General features: G+C 55.3%; 2 protein-coding genes across 7 annotated transcripts in view; both read right to left on the minus strand.

Annotated features, from left to right (window-relative positions):
* Positions 1-18,507, minus strand: part of DNAH2 (dynein axonemal heavy chain 2) — a 307,939-nt gene that overhangs the window by 61,243 nt on the left and 228,189 nt on the right. For all 6 annotated transcript variants that reach the window (XM_075908075.2, XM_075908076.2, XM_075908072.2 and 3 more), the window contains 11 exons: positions 18,386-18,502; positions 17,925-18,089; positions 10,836-10,961; positions 10,574-10,722; positions 7,202-7,268; positions 6,800-6,950; positions 6,321-6,469; positions 6,063-6,196; positions 4,873-5,017; positions 4,266-4,465; positions 3,732-3,858 (listed from right to left, as the gene is read on the minus strand). In XM_075908075.2, the coding sequence (XP_075764190.2) occupies positions 3,732-3,858; positions 4,266-4,465; positions 4,873-5,017; positions 6,063-6,196; positions 6,321-6,469; positions 6,800-6,950; positions 7,202-7,268; positions 10,574-10,722; positions 10,836-10,961; positions 17,925-18,089; positions 18,386-18,502 (1,530 nt within the window). The remainder of the gene's footprint in view (positions 1-3,731; positions 3,859-4,265; positions 4,466-4,872; positions 5,018-6,062; positions 6,197-6,320; positions 6,470-6,799; positions 6,951-7,201; positions 7,269-10,573; positions 10,723-10,835; positions 10,962-17,924; positions 18,090-18,385; positions 18,503-18,507) is intronic.
* Positions 15,470-17,916, minus strand: LOC149521827 (uncharacterized). Its single transcript, XM_089772697.1, has 3 exons — positions 16,228-17,916; positions 15,835-16,032; positions 15,470-15,489 (listed from the first exon to the last, which is right to left on the minus strand). The coding sequence occupies exons 1-3, from the start codon at positions 16,775-16,777 to the stop codon at positions 15,470-15,472; spliced, it is 768 nt and encodes a 255-aa protein (XP_089628823.1). The 5' UTR covers positions 16,778-17,916.

Raw genomic sequence — 18,507 nt, forward strand, 5'->3', positions numbered from 1 at the left:
CAGCGATGTCTAAGGAGATTTGTAAAGCTGCCCTTGAGGCAGTATAGCCCTCCTGAACCACTGATTTTAATATTTGACGTGTGTCCTCAGGCAGGTGTTCTAGAAGCGTCATCAACTTTTTGTAATTATCAAAGTGGTGATTGGAGAGGAGGGCAGCATAATTTTCCATCCGCAAAGTTAGCACGGTGGACGAGTAAACCTTCCTTCCGAAGAGGTCTAAACATTTTGCATCTTTATAAGAGGAAGCATTTCTGAACGGTGGGGTTTTAACTCTTTGTTGGGTAGCGTTGACAACCGAGCTCAGTTGCGGGTATGTGAATAAAAATTCCATTCCTTTAGAAGGAACAAAATACTTCTTGTCCACCCTCTTATGTGTTGCTTGGGAGGAAGCTGGTGTCTGCCAAATGTCATTTGCAATTTCCAGAATTGTATCATCTAATGGCAATGTCATTCTATTCTTCTGTGACGGTTGAAGATTCTTCAGAAGCCGGTGTTGCTTCTGTTGCACTCCGCCCAGTTGTACCTCATGTGACTCCGCTACCCTTCTGAAGAGGTCGTGAAATTGCCTAATATCATCTACCAGGGAAGAATCCCCAGGGAAGATTGCATCGTCCAGGGAGGAGGAAGACTGGTCAGTCGAAGACTCCACTTGAAATTGGGTGTGCTCTGAAGTAGATGTCTGTGGTGCCTCCGGTTGGCATACTGGAGCAGGTGTATCTCCTGAGGGAGTTAGTGGTCTTGTGGATGGTTGAGGCAGTGTTGGTAATCTGACACTGCTATGTGAACGTCGTCGATGGTATTGCGGAGACGTGGAATGAGAGTAATTGTAGGAGTGACGGTGTCAGTGATATCGATCGTAGTAGTGCTGAGCTGGAGAGTATTCAAGAGAGTATCATCTCTCAGTTACATGGTAATATTTAGAGCAAGAGGATCGTGTGTGATCTAGGTGAATGAGATCTTCCTCTGTAATATGATGGAGACTGTGAACGTCGGTGGTGGTGCTGTGGCGAGGGTGAGTTTTGCGTTGAGCACCTGAGATAGTGGCTGGCGCGACTGTCATGTTGTGATAGTACCGAGACCACCGAAGCTGGGGATGAAGGCTGAGGTGAGAAGACAGATGGTTCTGGGCTAGAAGGCGTCATTATCCTTCATGACTTATGCGTAGTTTTCCGTGATACCGGGGAGGATCATCTACGCTTATGAGATACTTCTTGTACCGATGCAGGAACCGAATGTGTGGGGGATGGTGCTAGTGCATCGCATGAGCCCAATGCCGCCTTAGTCAGTGCCGTTCAGCTCGGTGCCATTTGGCTCGATGCCAGTGGACTCAGTGCCAAGCTCGAGGTGTCTGTAGGGCTTGTGGGCAGTGCCGTGGGCGGTGCCTGAGCACTCGGTGCTGACAGACTCAGTGTTGGTCGTATTGCAGGTGTCAGTGCTGTAACTGGTACATCAGTGCCAACCTGGCCAGTGCCCTTGAGCTTTGCTTTGTTGGCACGGGTGCTAAGTTGGCTCTTGGGACAGTGGCCGATGCCGGTGCAGATTCCCTATGAAGAGTAGACTCGGCTCTGAGACACTACAGTTCATCTTCTGCTTATGAGCATGGCAGCTGATGGTTGAGCCAGCTATCCCCAGCTTATCACCCACACTTATCTGAGCAAAGGATGAGTGGCGGGGGAGTGACTTATTGTTTGCAGATGTCCTTCCTGGGGGCGCCAGATATCTGGAGGGTTTGCTCTCAGTGGGCTGTAGTGCCTTACTGAACAGGAGCATTTATAAGCACATTTTGCAGTCGCATCTCGCATGTGCCGTCAGTTTTGAAGAGTGTGGGCATTTCTGAGAGATATGACCCTCGTTCAGGCACTTAATACAGCTCACATGTCCGTCAGATGCCGGCACTGCATTGCGGCATGTGGCACATTTTTTGAAACCAGGAGACCTCGGCATTTCAATTAACTTAACAAAAAACTGGAATCTAACACTAGATATAACGATATATTATCTAATTAGAAGAAACAAGAAGAATTAATTTTAATTTTTTTTAAACGAACTATAAAAGTAACAGTAAGGTAACAACTAAAACTATGACTAAAGACTAACTTTGAACTAATTATTTACAGATTTAAAGATATCTCTAGTCAGACTGAGAGGAAGGAGTTCACTCCACCTGTGACCATGAACAGTTAGGAGAAACTGGCAGGAGCTGGACCGCATGCAGACTCAGAAATGGCATGAAGGGCATGTGCCGTGGCAGCGCATGCACGGACCAGCTGAACCACAGCTGATGAATCTTTGACCTGCAGCGCCGGGATGAGCCCGACACCTAGAGTGGCGCACCCACAGGGACACTACCCAAAGAAGAAGCACCCTGCACTCCTCTGCCTTGCCAGACACTGCTGATGGGCAGGGCTCTCCATGGAGTATGAGTGGGTGTGGGTCTCATGCCTGCAAGCAGCCAGCTACCAGCACCCAGCAGTTGGAGCCTTGGTACAGCAGCAAGCTCCCTCAGGGACCTGGCTTCACACAGCAGGGTGTGGGCTGGGCACCAGGGCTGGCTCAGGTGACAGGGCGGGGGCAGCTGGAAATAGAGATCTCCCGAGATCCCAGAACCTGGTCCCGTGGCCCTGTCCAGCGGAGGGTATCAGGGGCCATGGCAGACAGATGGCAGGAAGCCCGCAGGGGGAGGGGACAGTAGGCAAATGGCAGAGGTTCAGGAGGCAAAAATGGCCAGGACGCTGGGGTTTTTGCCCCACCTGGTAAAGATACTGTCCACAGGGGCAACACTGCTGGGCTAGAGCTCACAGTTCAATGGCCGCTCCAGCAGCACAGTGCCCCCTGCTGAGCCTCTGCCCCACTTCCTGCTCTAAAACATCCCTAAGTGGCTTATTGCCATCTTGGGGCCAGCCCAGACTGCCAGGGGAGAGTGCCCCCTGCTGAGCCCCTACACCAGAGGTGGGGAACTTTTTTGGATCGGGGACCGCTGACCCACAGAAAAATCAGTCAGGGGCCACACACAAGTGAGAAGCAAAAAACCCCAACCCTCACTCACATGGCCCCCAACTCTGGAGAAAGACACTCCCCACCAGAGCCAGGGGGGCCCAGCCTAGTAATTTTGTGTGCTCCAGTCCTGCGGTGGGACAGCAAAGAGGCTAGAATGCCACCGTGGGCTCCTCAATGCTGGGGTGGCTCTCAGTCTTGAAGGCTGGATCCAGGCAAGCCAGGGACCACATCTGGCCCTCAGGCTTGAGGTTCCCCACCCCTGCTCTACACCCTCCCTACCCTACAGTACCCCCAAGGACCACTCTGGAGCCAGACCTGCCTGCCAGGGAAGAGCAACCTCTTCTGAGCCCCTACCCCACTCCCTATCCCACAGCCGCTCCTAACGTCACCCTGAGGCCAGCCCTGCTTATCATGGGAAAGAACCCCCTGCTGAAAACCTGACCCCTCCCTGCTACACAACGCCCCCTAGTGCCACCCTTGGGTATTGGGTTCAGCCCTCCTTTCACAGGCAGCAGCCATTCTTTGGGCTAATAGTTGTCCTGCCCACCCCAGAAGTAGCTGCATTTCAGGGTGAATCCATAGACAGCAGAGGGGGCTCCAGTCCTGTTCCCCAACGGGGAGGAAAGGAGGCCTCCAGGAAGGAGAAGAACACGTCCTGATTGGGAGGCAGATTGATGGCCAGCCTAGGCAGCATTGCCTCCCCCACATCCAATGAGCACCCTGCCTGCACTCACCAGGCCCCCCCGCAGGAAGAAGTTGTACTCATCCATCTTGAGGTTGCCTGACGTCTCGAGGATCTTGGCGCACATTTGGAAACTAAAGAGCAGCTTGTGGTGCTCAAAGAGGCCACGGCAGGTGTATCTAGGGAGGGAGCAGAGGCGCTAACCCAGTGGTGCAGCAGGATCCCTTCTTCCCTCCCGTGTGCATTTCCCAAGGCTTGCACCAGACGGCACATTCTCCCCTTCTCTCTGCTACCTCTGGGATGCACAGTGCAGAATCCACACACGGTCTACAGGGCCAGGCACCATTCTCCTTTCCCCCTCACACTGGGTGGGGTATGGTAATGGGATCTCCACGCCCCAGGACATAGGAAGGGATCCCGGTGCTCTGGTACCCATGGAAACCCCATGCCCAGCATACGAAGGGGGATCCCTGTAATTGTAACAGGTAGGAAACCTGTACACAGCGTAGGATTGTGAACCCCTGTACCTGCAGTAGGAAGGGAACTCCCATACTTGTACATGGAATAGGAAGAGGAACCCCTGTACCTGTAGACGGCATAGGTGTGGTACTCATTCAGGTAGCGAATCCTCTCCTCTAGCTTGGAGCTCCGGTGGCTTTTCTGGATGCTCAAGTTGAAGAGATCAATGTAGGCATCCAGGGAGAACTGGTACATGGGGTCGATGCGGCCCATGTCGTTGAGGACGAAGAAGAGAATGGAGGCTCTCTGGGCGCAGGGCCTGTAGGCCTTGGTGGGGGTACAGCACCCGTCAACCTGTGCGGCACTCCAAGGAGGTGCCCATGCTGCATCTGGACATCTGCAGCTGGCCTGAGTCAGGGCTGGATAACTACAGGGCAGCCCTTATGTGCTGGGAGGGGCCTGGAGCTCAGAGCGTCCCCACTGCAGCCCCACAAGCTGGGACAGTGGCACAGGTCAGCCATGGGTCTCTGCTGAGCCAGCCTTTATCCAGCACTGGGCCTGGTGAGCTGCGCAGCAGGGCCCCCTTCTCTGGGCACAGCTTGGCACTGCCAGCAAGCCAGAACGAAGAAGAAGGGGCAGATGGGCAAGGGACACAGAGCAGCAGAGACACACCATAGGGTGTGGAAGTTCCCAGACAGAACCCCCCTGCCCGCACCAGGGTCCTGCCTCCTCACCTCCCGGGCAGTGTCAATCTTGATCTCCGTGGTCTCACTGGTCTCCAGCTGCTCTGTCACCTCACTTGCTGTGACCTTAGAGGTCTGCAGTGTGTTCACCAGCTGCACATCATCTAGCAGTGAGCCAGTGGCTTCGTTCAGCAGCCTATGGGGGCAAGGGACAGGCCAGCCCTTGAGTGCCGCATGGCCAAGAGCAAGCAGCTCTCATGGAAGGGTCAACTCCTGCCAGCCAGAACTTCCCATTGAGGGGGTGCTGGCTCCCAACTTGCCCCAGGCAGGGACTGGCTGAATAAGAGACAGAGAACAGAGCACAGTCTGTCCTCTTTAGGGGGTGCAGGCTCCCATCCTTGCCCCAGGGCAGGAACTGGCTGGTTCAGGAGATGGGGAATGGGGCCTGTCCCCTTGGCAGGGTACCAACTCCCACCTGATGTGATGAAGTGGGGATTTTATTTCCCTTGTTATGTTGCATAAGATTTCTACTGTCCTGTAGTAACCCCATGTGCGTGCCTGTATTTCCCTGAATACTGCACCAATACCTAGATGGTGATGGGAACTGCAGTTTGGGAACCTCTTGCTGTACACAATGGCTGAGGGCCTTTGCAGCCTGAGCCCAGGAGGGGAGTGACCAGGTGACACCTTATGCCTGGGAAGCAGGACAAAGGTGGGAGGAGAGGCCTGGATTGGGGGAGGACGAACTGGGACCAGGCTGCTGGGAGTGGGTCAGTCTTAGCTGGCTTGGGGTGCAAGGAGAGGCTGTGGGCCCCGTCTCCTCAAGATGGATTATACTGACTGCTTCTGGTTCCTGTGCTGTCCCTCTTTACTAATAAACCACCTGTTCTACCGGCTGGCTGAAAGTCACAGCTAATTGCGGATAGGGGTGCAAGGGGCCTGTGACTCCTCCACCCTTCAGTGACACCCAGCCCCAGGCTGGAGACTGGCTGGCTGGCTCAGGGGGGTGGGGAATGGGATGCAGGACTGTCCCTTATGGGGTATTAGCTCCCATGCAGTCCTAGAGCAGAAATTGCTGGCTTGGGGAGGGGCAGGGAATGACCAACTGCCCTGCCTTAGAGGTGGCTGTATCTCAGTGTGGGGTGAGGTGTCCCCCATATAACCAGCAGCCCTACCCCAACGATGGCTGCATTTCATCAATGGGTGAGGGCTCCCTGTGTAACTGGCCACCCTGGTCCCACCTTAGAATTTCATCCTCTAGCTCCTTCAGCTTGCTCTTGCCGGCAGCGATGTTGAGGACTAGCGAGTCCTTCTGCTCCTCCAGCTCAGGACGCTCCTTCCGCACCACGATGCCCAGCAGCTGGGCCTCCAAGCCCTGCAGAGCCATCAAGTTAGGGCTTGCCCATCCCTGTCCTCCAACACCCTTCTCTCCCACCACCCCTAGCTCCTTTCTCTCATTGCTCCCCAATAACCCCCTGCCACAAAAGGCCCAGTTGCACCTGCTCCTTGACAGCGAAGTTGACGATGGTGGTCTGGGAGGAGGTCTCTGGGGTATAGTGGGGGTTCGACAGCTTAGTGGTCAAGTAGAAACGGAAGTCGGGGCTGTATTCCACCTCCTTATCCGCCAGCCGCAGGAGCAGGCGACCACCTGTCATGCACACAGGGCAGTCAGGTCCCCCCAAATGCCACTGGGTCCTGCCTGGGGTTTGAGCAGGTCAGCTCCCTAACCACTGCACCCAATTAACCTCCCAGTGCCAGAGAGAGAATACAGGAGTACTGGCTCCCAGCCCCCTTGTTCTCACCCACAAGCTCCCCCCTCCCCAAGCCAAAGAGCCCAGGAGAAAACCCAAGAGTCCTGGCTCCCAGCCCCACTGCTCTAACCCACCAGCTCCTGCAAATACCGCTAGAGCCAGGGAGGGAATCCCGGTGTCCTGGCTCCCAATCCCTGCTCTCTCCGCAGCAGAGGGCCTGGCCTCACCCACTCTAGTAACAGACTTGTTGAGGATAGGGGCAAGCGAGGGGTCCAGCTCCTCTTGCACGTTCTGCAGCAGCACAGGCGAGCCAAACTGCACGGCGTGCTCCAGTACCCGCAGGTAGTCACTCATCTGCAGGTCAATGATCTTCAGACCCTGTTGGGGGTGCCAGGAGCGGGGTGAGCAGCCAGCAATGCATTGGAGCTCCTCAGCCCTTATGAACTGCTAGCACCTGGGAGCCAGGATGGCAGCCAGACCCAGGAGTGAGTGCAGAGAACAAATGAAAGAGCACCTGGTGGCACAGCTAGTGATAAAGGGGTGGGACCTAACAGGGACTGTGGCTCTGATCAGCCGTCCTCCCAGGCAAGGGAACCCCAGCCCTGTCTCCCACTGGAACTGCTGCTCACCTTAGCAGCCTCCATGTTTTTGATCCACTTGGAGGCCTGGCACTGTGGGTCAATCATCAGTGGCCACCTGGCAACAAGGACAGAGCAGTTCAACAGGATGTACAGCCACATGCTGGGATCTCCCCTAGCTTCCATGTATCAACCAGCACCCAGTGTTCACCCCTCTGCCCGCCATGCATTTGGAAAACAACTAGGGTGAGAGCGTGACATTATTGGATTGTGATTTGTCTTTACAGATCATTATTGCAACCACTGTTATAGGTTTGCCCCAAATCTTGTACAAAGTGAACCAACAGAGGTGTCTATGGAAAGCTTAAGGCTTGCTGGTTACTGTTACATTGTTTGTGTGCATATATTATTTCTGTACTTGAAGATCAGAACATTAGTTGTGTGTCTTTATTTGACATGTCAGCTCCTGAAGTAATGCCCAAAATAGCTGGCCAGTGTGTCTGGAAAAGGCTATTCAGGTTGAGTGGCCCATCAAGAAACATTCAATAAACAATGGAGCATGGGAGATACCTAACTACACTGAATGGACTTTTTGCAAGCTTCAATTTGGAATGTGGGCCATGCCTGCAAAGAACTGAGTTGTGCATGAACAGCTGATTCACCAATATAAGAAACTCTATTTTTTAGCTGTATTTTTCCTCAGAAAAGAATGGGAACTCCTCCACACGGCTGAGGATATAAAAGGACCTGAAAATGCCTCAAATTGGTCTTCAATATGGCTTCTTATCTCTGGAGGATCTTTGCTTGAACTGAAGCTTGGAAAAAAGGACTCCTACCCATTCTAACACAGGATATATCCCAGAGCCTTGATTTAAATCACAGATATTCCACCTCTGTTAGAAGCTGTTAGGAGGACCTAAATGGTTTTGTCCAATGTATAAGAATGCTTTGTGTATGTCCAGTGTGTGCATTGTTGACTTAAATAAGTTGGCATGAGGCTTGGGGAAAAATGTAGGAAGGTGTATGGTTTGGTTCAAGTGGAAGGAAAAATGCATCTTAGGTAGGAATTTTGCGTGGGTGCAGAGAGTCACTGTCTTTGAAGAAGATTATGTATGGAAGGTCCACCAGGAGTGCAACAATTTCTCCCATTCGTCTAATTGATGTGATGGTAACAAGGAATGTTGTGTAAGAGCGAGGAAGAGCGAGGAAGTCGCTATCAGTTAAAAGGGTGGGTGTGTGAGAGCATTTAAAACTAAGTGACTATCCCAGGATTCAAGTGGAGGTCTGATACCTGGGTAAAGTGCTTGGAGACCTTTCAAGCAAATCTCTTAGTGACTGGATATGCAAATATTGATGTATCATCTATCTTCAGATGAAACATAGTTATGGCAACAAGATGTACTTTAATGGAGCTGAGGGTGAGGTCTGCTTGTTTGAGATGTAATAAGTACTCAAGGATCGTAGAGAGGGGTGTCATAATTGGAGGAACTCATTTGTCAGAGCACCAGAGAGAGAATCTTTTCCAGTTTTGTGCATATGTTTTGCGAGTGTTCTGAGCTCTGCTATGAAGTAGAACTCACCAGACAGATTCCAAGCATTCTAACTCTTGAGCAGAGATACACTGAGGTACCATGTGGAGTAAATGAAGTGTTCAGGGAAGGGAGAGTTCTAAAGGGAGAAAACTACCTCCACATCATCATCATTGTCCTCACTAGAGAACTGAGCTGGGAGAGAGAATGGTGTGGTGCCAGAGTGCCTGGTGAAAAGTTGGTGTTGAGAAAAGGAGAATTAAAAGTTGAAGAGACTAAGAGGTCTCTATGGGGAGTATATTGCAGTGCTTGAGTAGATGGTGCCAAGGTAGGCTGCATCAAAGGAATTTTGTATTTGTGTACATAGATCAGGTTAGGGAGACTGGCAGCGAGTCCACAGTGCTGGTGATGGGTGTGGCTGGAGCAGTGGGTGTCGAAGGTGGTATCTGTGCTTTGGTGCAGCAGCATCGGTGCCAGACAGTGCCGAATGCAGTGAGGTCTGCGCACACTGGATTTAGTCATGGTGCAGAAGGTACTTGAGATGCCCAGTATGTCATATGTGCTGAGACATGGCACAGTAGGTGACTTTAGCACTGAAATGGTTGGAGAGTGCCGTTTCTGTGGTAGGGTATTCTGCATCACCAACGAGGAGTGCTTTTTGGCGGGATTTCTCTCCATGGTGGTCTGGGGAGGTTTCAGATTTGGGCCCTGGATGTAAGGCAGGGCGTAATGATTTCTCAAACAACATAAGCTTGAGACAAAGGTCTCTGTCCCAATGAGCTTGAGCTTTGAGTTTTGAGCAATGGGAACACTTTTGGGGGATATGGGATTCCTCCAGACAATGAATGCAGAGAATCCCCCCAGAGATGGGGATAGTGTCGTTGAAGGAAGTACAGTGTTTAAAGCCTGATTAATCTGTCATCCTATCTATCTATAAGACAAAAAAGGGGAAAAAAGAAACCTTTTTTTTAAGGAGAAAAGGGGAAAACTACTAACTACCTAAAGCTATCTAAGAAGAAAACACTGAACTACTTATCTATCTAGAGAATAAACAAAGAACCAAGTTGACTGAGGAGTGCAACAGAGCTCTGTCTCTGGCTGGGGAAGGTAGAAAAGGAACTGGGGGGAAGGGGCTGTGCAAGTGTGGTACCAGTGCACTGAGGATGTGCAGTCCCGAGGACACTGCTCTAAAGACGCCGATCAACAGCACGGGGCACACCAACAGATGGAGCACCTACAGGGGACATCTCTTGAAGAAGAAATGACAATTAACCACTGCCTGCGAAGTGCATCGGGATCCTTTGTCTGGGCCAGGGCAGAGCAGTGGGTGGGGCCAGGAACTGTGTGGCAATGCGGTGTGCATGCAGGAGATCCAGGGTCTAACCTGTGTTCTTGTCAGCACAGTGCTGCAGCATCACTGTATGGGGCAGGCAGGGTTTGATGCATGTGGCTGCGGTCACTGGACTGACAGATTTTATTGGTCCATGCCCACCCACTGAGTAGACCAGGCTACAGGGCCTGGCAGGGAGACCAAGTCAGCAGAGCGTGGTAGGCAGGCTGGGGTGGAAGGGCAGGATGGATAGACCCAGATAGCAGCATGTGGGGACAAGCTGGACTGGGACTTGCACAGTGGACAGACCCGGCTGGCAGGGCTCAGCAGGCAGGCCTAGTGAGCAGGCCTGGTAAGCAGAGCCTGTTGGGCAGGCTGGGCCAGTTTTGCACAGCAGGCGGCAGTACTCAGCAAGCTGGCAAGCTGGATTTGTGCAGCAGGCAGACCCTACTGGCAAAGCATGGCAGGCAGGCTGTCCTGGATTTGCTCAGTGGGCACACCAGGCTGGCAAAGCACGGTTGGCAGGCCAGCCCAGGGGGTGCATAGCCAGCTAGATCTGCTCACCGGTTGCCCCGCGTGACAATGAGCCCGTTCTCAGTGGAGAAGGCGTCGGAGGGCAGTCCCTGCAGGTTCCAGTTGCGCACAATGGTGGGGTTGCAAAGGAAGCTGTCAAAGGTGAACCTGGGTGAACACGGAACTTGCAGCTCCCGGATCTGTAGGCACAGAGCATTGAATCACCAGGCTAACCTGAGCTCCCGGGGCCTAAGGGGGAAAACTTGGTGACTGTGTCCAGGGCCTTTCCCCCACCCAGGCAGCTTTCACACACCTGCTTCATCCAGATCTGTGAAACCATCTCGTCGCGGTAGCCAGACAGGAAGGGCCCCATGTAGGACAGGAAGGCAGCAGCCAGCAGGCAGTCACCCACCACATAGCCTAGGTCCTCCTCCAGCCCCTAGGGAGAGAGTCAGTCTGAGACCCCGAGAGCTGACTGGGCCTCCCAAGATCCACATCCTTCAGACTGCCTCTGTTAGGATCTCCCCTAGCCTGGCTGCTCCTGCCTGAACCCCCGCCGCCCAGATTCATCTAGGACCCCTCAGCCTGGCTGTTTCCTGCCTATGGATACTGCCCTCCAGATCCCATCTGGCGTGATTACCCCATGCCCAAGGTCCTGCTCCCCAGATTCACCTGCCTGGCTGTTCTCTGCCTGTGAACCCACTCCCCCAAACCTTCCCACTAGTTCCCTGCCCCCAGCCTAGTGTGACGTCTGATTGAAATATGACCATACAGCTCACTGTTCTCTATCTGCAAGAACTCTTGGCAAGGTGAACAACAGCTGATTAGGAATACACAGGTGCACACATGTGGCAATGCCCTGTTGGAAGTTGGCTCTGGACTTGTATCTTAGGGTATGTCTACACTACAACGTTAATTCGAACTAACTTAGTTTGAATTAGTTAATTCGAACTAAGCTAATTCGAACTAACGGATCCAGACTAAAAAACTAGTGCAAATTAGCGTTTTGCTAATTCGAACTAGCATGTCCACATTAAGTGGACCCTGAACCGGGCTTAAGGATGGCCGGAAGCAGTGCCGGCAGGGCATCAGAGGAGGACTTAGAGCGTGGAGATGCTGTCTCAGGCTAGCCGAGGGCTGTGCTTAAAGGGTCCCGACCCTCACCCCAGACAGACAGTTCTCAGGGGTGCCCCGCTTGCAAAGCAGTCCTGGGTTGGAGTGCCCGGACTACCCACACTGGGCACATCACAGCACTCGGCCATCCTCCCGGCTGCACTTGTCACAGGCTGCCTTCTGGGGAAAGGAGGCAACTGGGGGGCTGCAGGAGAGTTTCCACCCCCAGAAGCCCGCAGAGCCAGCCCAGTCCTCCCCAATCGGGGGCTCGTGCCCTATTTCTCGCTCACCTCCTTCCACTTACCCTTCCGTAGCCCCTTTTCTTGATGTACAAAATAAAGATAACGTGTCTTCCAAAATGGAATCTGTCTTTATTGAACAAAACTGGGGGAGACTGGGAAAAGGAGGTGGGAGAGGGGAAGAGAGAGGCTGGGAAAGGGGAGGGCAACTACAATGATCAGGGGTTGGGAACAGGTCCCATATGAAGAGAGGCTAAAGAGACTGGGACTTTTCAGCTTAGAAAAGAGGAGACGGAGGGGGGACAGGATAGAGGTCTCTAAAAGCAGGAGTTGGGTGGAGAGGGTGCATACAGAAAAGTTCTTCATTAGTTCCCATAAAGAAGGACTAGAGGACATCAAAGGAAAGGAATGGGTAGCAGGCTTCAAACTAGTAACAGAAAGTTGTTCTTCACAAAGCAAAGAGTCAACCTGTGGAACTCCTTGCTGCAGGAGGCTGTGAAGGCTAGAACGAGAACAGAGTTTAAAGGGAAGTGAGATAAAGTGATGGAGGTTGGGTCCATGGAGTGCTATTAGCCAGGGGGTAGGAGTGGTGTCCCTGCCCAAGGTTTGTGGAAGGCTGGAGAGGGATGGCATGAGACAAATGGCTCGGTCACTGTCTTTGGTCCATCCCCTCCAGGGTCCCTAGGGTTGGCCACTGTCGGCAGACAGGCTACTGGGCTAGATGGAACTTTGGTCTGACCCAGGATGGCCATTGTAAGCCCAGGGCTCAGGGTCGGGGGTCTCAGTGGACCCCCTTGATTCTCTTGCACACCTGCTCCTGGGTGGCCAGGCTGGCAGCTCTCCTGCCCTAGATGGCCACTTTCCTGTGCCTAGTGCGGAGATCATGGACAAGGTCCACGATGTCTGCACTAGCCCAGGCGGGTGCCCGCCTCTTGCGGTCCCGGGCAAGCTCCCGGGAGCCGCCAGCCTGGTCTCGGGAAGAGGGGGAGGGCTGGGAGGCATCGGGTGGGTGGCTCGATCCGTGCCAGGTGCAGGGTCTGCTGGCTGGGTGCTGGCAGGCTTGCACCTGGCACCGGCACCGTAGCCAGCCCATGCCCCTTTAACGGGTCCGGGGCTGGGAGGGGGGCAGAAGAGTTTCCCTGGTGTTGGCCAGAGTGGCCACCAGGGAAAGCTGGGGAGGGCTAGCCTCCCTCGAACTAGCTAATTCGAACTAGGCTTAATCCTCGTAAAATGAGGTTTTCCTAGTTCGAACTAAGCGCTCCGCTAGTTCGAATTAAGTTCGAACTAGCGAAGCGCTAGTGTAACACCTATCAAAGTTAATTCGAACTAACGTCTGTTAGTTCGAATTAACTTTATAGTGTAGACATACCCTTAGTGTGTGATTCTGGAAGACAACCACAAGGTGTCTAGCCAGGTACTGTGAAGAACTTCATTGAATGGGCTCATCAAGGAGTACTGACTGACAATGGTGCATGGGAGACAACTCACATCATATGAGACCAGTATGTGGATGGCCACGGGCAAGGAATTGAGTCAGACATGAGCAGGTGAATAACCCATGTGACACACTCCATCTTGTCTCTGTGCTTTTCCACAGCAAGATATGCAGGAATCCCTCTGCCTGGGAGAAGATGTCTAAGGCCTTAGGAACACCTCCATTTCCCCACTTTCATGCTCCAGCTTCTCTATGGGTACGTCTACACTACAGCGCTAATTCGAACTAACTTAGTTCGAATTAGTTAATTCGAACTAAGCTAATTCGAACTAGCGCATCTAGAACTAAAAACTAGTTCGAATTAGCGTTTTGCTAATTCGAACTAGCGCGTCCACACTGATTGGACGCAGGGGGCATTTAAGGGCAGCTGAAACCGGTTCTGGCAGGGCATCAGGTCATTAGTTGCTTTGTGTGGCTGCTGTCTGAGGCTATCTGAGGCTCGAGCTTAAAGGGACCCCCCTGGACAGCCGGTTCTCAGCTTTTCCTGCTTGCTTGCCAACCTCGCCGAGGGACAGCAAAGCGTTGGTCTCTGTGCCCGTCTGTGTCGGTGCTTCCCTTCGGGGGGGCCGCTGCAGGTGGCAACATGGAGCCACGGCTCGCCCTGCACCTTCTGGTGCACGTTCTGGACTTGCTGCTGCAAGCCTGCCAGCAATGCCTCGAGGCTGCATGGCACCACCTGGTGAACGTCAGCCCCCTGCCTCTCCGCCTGACCGCCCTGGGGGCCGTGGAGGAGCCGCGGCGGCGCCCCGGCACTGGCGTGCCCCGCCGCGTCTGGCATCTGGACACCAGCACCGACTGGTGGGACCGCATCGTCCTGGAGCGCTGGGAGGACCGACAGTGGACCCAGAACTTCAGGATGAGGAGGGACACCTTCCTGGAGCTCTGTGAGTGGCTCGCCCCTGCCCTGCAAAGAAGGGACACTCGCATGAGGCCCGCCATCCCCCTCCAGAAGCGGGTGGCCATCGCCCTCTGGAAGCTCTCCACGCCGGACAGCTACCGATCCGTCGGGAACCAGTTCGGCGTGGGGAAATCCACCATCGGAGCGGTGCTCATGCAGGTATGGCACTCGTCGGCCACCAAGCCGGGGGGGAGGGGGGCTGCGAGGAGGGGATGGGCTGCCCCAGGGACAAAGGGGGGGGCGGGAGGAGGCGAAAGCGCCCCGCACCGGAGGGGTCGGGCTGTCCCGGCCGTACTACATGCTGCCAGGGGGGTTGCTTCCGGGAGTGGGGCGTGGGGCACTGCCAGGGCACGCACGCTCCCAGCCACCCGGGCGCCCCACTGATTGGCGCTTTGCTGTGTCTCTCTCCGCAGGTGGTCAAGGCCATCAACCGGGTGCTGCTCCGCAGGGTGGTCTGCCTCGCCGACCCGGACGCCGTCATCCGGGGCTTCATCCCCATCCGTGCCCCAGAACACCAGGCGTCCCGGTACGTCAACAGAAAGGGGTACTTCTCCGTGATCCTGCAGGCCGTGTGTGACCACCGGGGACAGTTCACGGACATTAATGTGGGCTGGTCCGGCAAAGCACACGACGCCCGGGTGTACCACAACTCCTCCGTGTGCCAGCAGCTGCAGGCCGGGACCTTCTTCCCCGACCGCCACATCAGGGTCGGGGACGTGGACATGCCCGTGTGCCTGGTGGGGGATGCCGCCTACCCACTGCAGCCCTGGCTCATGAAGCCCTACACGGGGCACCTCAATCCCTCCCGCCAGGCCTTCAATGCCAGGCTGATCAGGGCCCGCATCGTGGTGGAGGGGGCCTTCGGGCGACTGAAAGCCCGCTTTTGATGCCTCCTCACCCGTCTGGACCTGGCCGAGCACAACATCCCTCCCGTGGTGGCGGCATGTTGTGTGCTCCACAATTTGTGTGAGCGAAAGGGGGAGGCTTTCCTGCCAGCCTGGATGGCTGAGGCTGACCGCATGGCTGGACACTACGGTCAGCCCCGCACCGCCGCCATCCGGGAAGCCCAGCGGGGGGCTGTCCGGATCCGGGAAGCCCTGCGGGAAAGCTTCCTGGTGGAGGAGGAGGAGGACTGACCTCTCTCTGCATGCCCCACTGGGGCCTTCTTCCACCCTACCCCCCTTCCCCTTTCCCCTTCCTATCTACTGTAACATAAAGACACCTGTTTTTGAAACAAAAACGTCTGTTTATTTAACATAACTGGGTGCGGGAAGGGAGGAATGAGGGTTGGAGAGGGGAGGGGGAAACCTGGGATGAGGGAGCTGGAAGGGGAGGGAAGGGAGGAAGGGAAAGGAAAGCTCAGGGGTGGGAGTCCGGCTGCCTCTCCCGTCTCGCCACACTGCGGGTCCGGGGGCATCGGTGGGAAATGGTTGTGGAGGGGGGAGCAGGAGGGACAGGAGGTGTGGAGGAAGCAGGAGCGGAAGCGGGAGCGGGAGCAGGAGGGGGACCAGGGGAGGAGGAAATGGGAAGCGGTCGAGCAGGCTCTGGAGGTGGCCTCGCAGGGCACGGCCCTGCTCCTCCAGGGCCTCCAGACTCCTCCGGCGCAGCCTCAGGTCCTCCTGGACCCAGTGGTCCTGGAGACGGAGCTGTTGATCCAGGAACCGGAGGTGCCGCCTCTGGTACTCCTCCTGGTTCCTGGCTGTCCTGCTTGCCCGGGCGGCTGCTGCAGGCGGGGTGGTGTGCCCTGCAGTCCCAGGTGCTGCGGCTGTGGTGCAACAAGACCGGCGGTCAATTTCCCCAGGGGCCCAGGTGTGTGAAACCCAGCTCCCCTCTGCAAGGCCAGGGCCCCTGCAGGATCCCCAGCTGCTGCTCCTTGGTGGGCAAGGCCCAGGCGCACGGTCCCGGGGCTCCCTCTCGCCCCAGCCCCCCGTACACATAAGGGGAACATGAGGGTACTCACAGGTGGACGCCTCCCCGGCCTCAGACGACACAGGCGAGCGGCTCTGTGGCGTGCCTCGGGGGTCCCGGATCCTGGGCAGGCTGGCGGCAGGCTCCTGGCTCTCAGAGCCCTCTTCCTCCTCCTCCGTCTCCAGGAGCGGTCCCTCTGCCCCGGGGTCAATCACGTCCCGGGGGGCAGGGACGGCATGAGCCCCCAGGAGGCGGTCCAGGGCGTGGAAGTGGGGGCAGGCCTCCGGGTTGGCCCCTGGCTGGCAGGCCCGGGAGTAGGACTGCCGCAAGTCCTTAATTTTGCAGCGGACCTGCTCCCGGCTGCGCTGGTGGCCCCTGGCAGCCAGGCTGGCAGCCATGCGGCCGTAGACGGCCGCGTTCCGGTGGCTAGTGCGGAGATCGTGGACATTGGAGGCTTCCCCCCAAACCTCGATGAGGTCCACGATCTCCGCACTTGACCAGGCGGGCGCCCGCCTTTTGTGCCCCCGGGCAGGCTCCTGGGAGCCGCCAGGCTGGTCCTGGGGAGCAGTGGAGGGCTGGGAGCCCTCGGATGGCTGGCTCATCCTGTGGCAGGTGCAGGCTGTGCTGGCACGGGTGCTGGCAGCCTTGCAACTGGCACAAACTGTGTAGCCAGCCCGTGGCCCTTTAAGGGCTCCAGGGCCAGGAGGGGGGCAGACGAGTTTCCCTGGTGTTGGCCAGAGTGGCCACCAGGGAAACCTGGGAAGCCTTAGCCTCCCACTTGTTCGAATTAAGGGTCTACACAGCCCTTAATTCGAACTAGCTAGTTCGAACTAGGCTTAATCCTCGTAAAATGAGGTTTACCTAGTTCGAACTAAGCGCTCCGTTAGTTCGAATTAAGTTCGAACTAACGGAGCGCTAGTGTAGCGCCTAGGAAAGTTAGTTCAAACTAACGTCTGTTAGTTCGAACTAACTTTGCAGTGTAGACATACCCTATGTCTCCAGCCTCACACCAAAGAGAGCCAGCTAAAACAGGTTGAGGGCTGCCCAAGAAGTTGGAAGTAACCATAGATGTACCTTGATCCAGCAGTTTATTCCATCACTGCTACCAGCCTGCACCAAGGGCTTTGCAATTGGTGCACATATATGGTTTCTTTGATCAATTTTAATTCTCTTTATTTTATGAGTAACTCTTTAGATTTTAGACTCTGAAGGATTGGTGGCAGTGTGATTGCTGGGTAAGGGCTGAGTTTTCTATTGATCTGGGTGTGTGGCTGGTCTTTTGGGATCATAAGAATCTTTTATTTGGTGAGACAGGTTTTCATAATGACTCCTCCATATAAGCAGTGTTCCGGGGGAATGCAGGGGAACTGGACTGAGAGTATTGCTTTTGTTGGCCAGCGTGGTGAGATACATATGCTCTTTGTAGCTTGTTTGGGGAGCCTAGTAAGAGGAAGGCTCCGAGTCTGGGGCTCTGGCTGACCTGTTTCTCAGCAGCTCGCCCTGAATTAGATACTCTCACAGCATCCCACCAAAGCACACCTGTCAACACCTGGCTGCTCTCTGCCCAAACTCTTAGATACCCTCCATCTGGCTGTTACCTGCCCCAGGCCCTTCCCCTTAGACACTCCTGGCTACTCCCTGCCTAACCCCCCACCCCCAGATTCCTGCCCAGATCCTCCCAGGATGATTGTTCCCTGCCTGCCAGAGCCCCACTTCTGACACTCTCCAGGATCCGCCCGGCTCACCTACCTGCACAGTCTCTTCCCAGCGTGCCTTCTCCCCAGCCAACCCGGACACCAGCTTGTCAGCCCGGTCCAGCTTGATCTCCATCTCCTCCGACCTCTTGCGCAGGTCCTCCTTCTGCACCAGCTTCTCCTCATACTCCTGCTTCAGCCGCTCCAGCTTCTCTGCCACCTGAGGCAGGCAACCAGAGCCATAAGCCCATCTGTCTGGCCTATGCTGGGCTCCCCTCTGGCTTGTGGACCCTGGACATGGCTCCCCCTGCAGGCCTGCGGCCCCAGGGCTGGGCTCCCACCACCAGCCTGCGGGTCTAGTGAGGCAGAACAGAGCCATGGCAAGTGACAGGATCAGTGCCTGGCCAGAGCACTGGTGACACCCGTGGGCAACCCAAATGAGCTCTTCCTGTGGGGGGCACAAGCAAGCCCAGCATCTCCCCTCCTTCAGACCCTCCAATCCCCAGGCAGACAGACCTCCCGCAACTTCTCCTGTGCCTCCGCCTGGGATGCCTGCTTCTCAGCCAGCTGGGCCATGGCTGCATTCATACGGGCACGCTTGGGCTCCACCACGCGGTAAATCCGGCCGTACATCTGGG

Source organism: Pelodiscus sinensis, chromosome 22 (genome assembly GCF_052426305.1).
Source record: "Pelodiscus sinensis isolate ZL-2025 chromosome 22, ASM5242630v1, whole genome shotgun sequence".
NCBI lineage: Eukaryota > Metazoa > Chordata > Testudines > Trionychidae > Pelodiscus > Pelodiscus sinensis.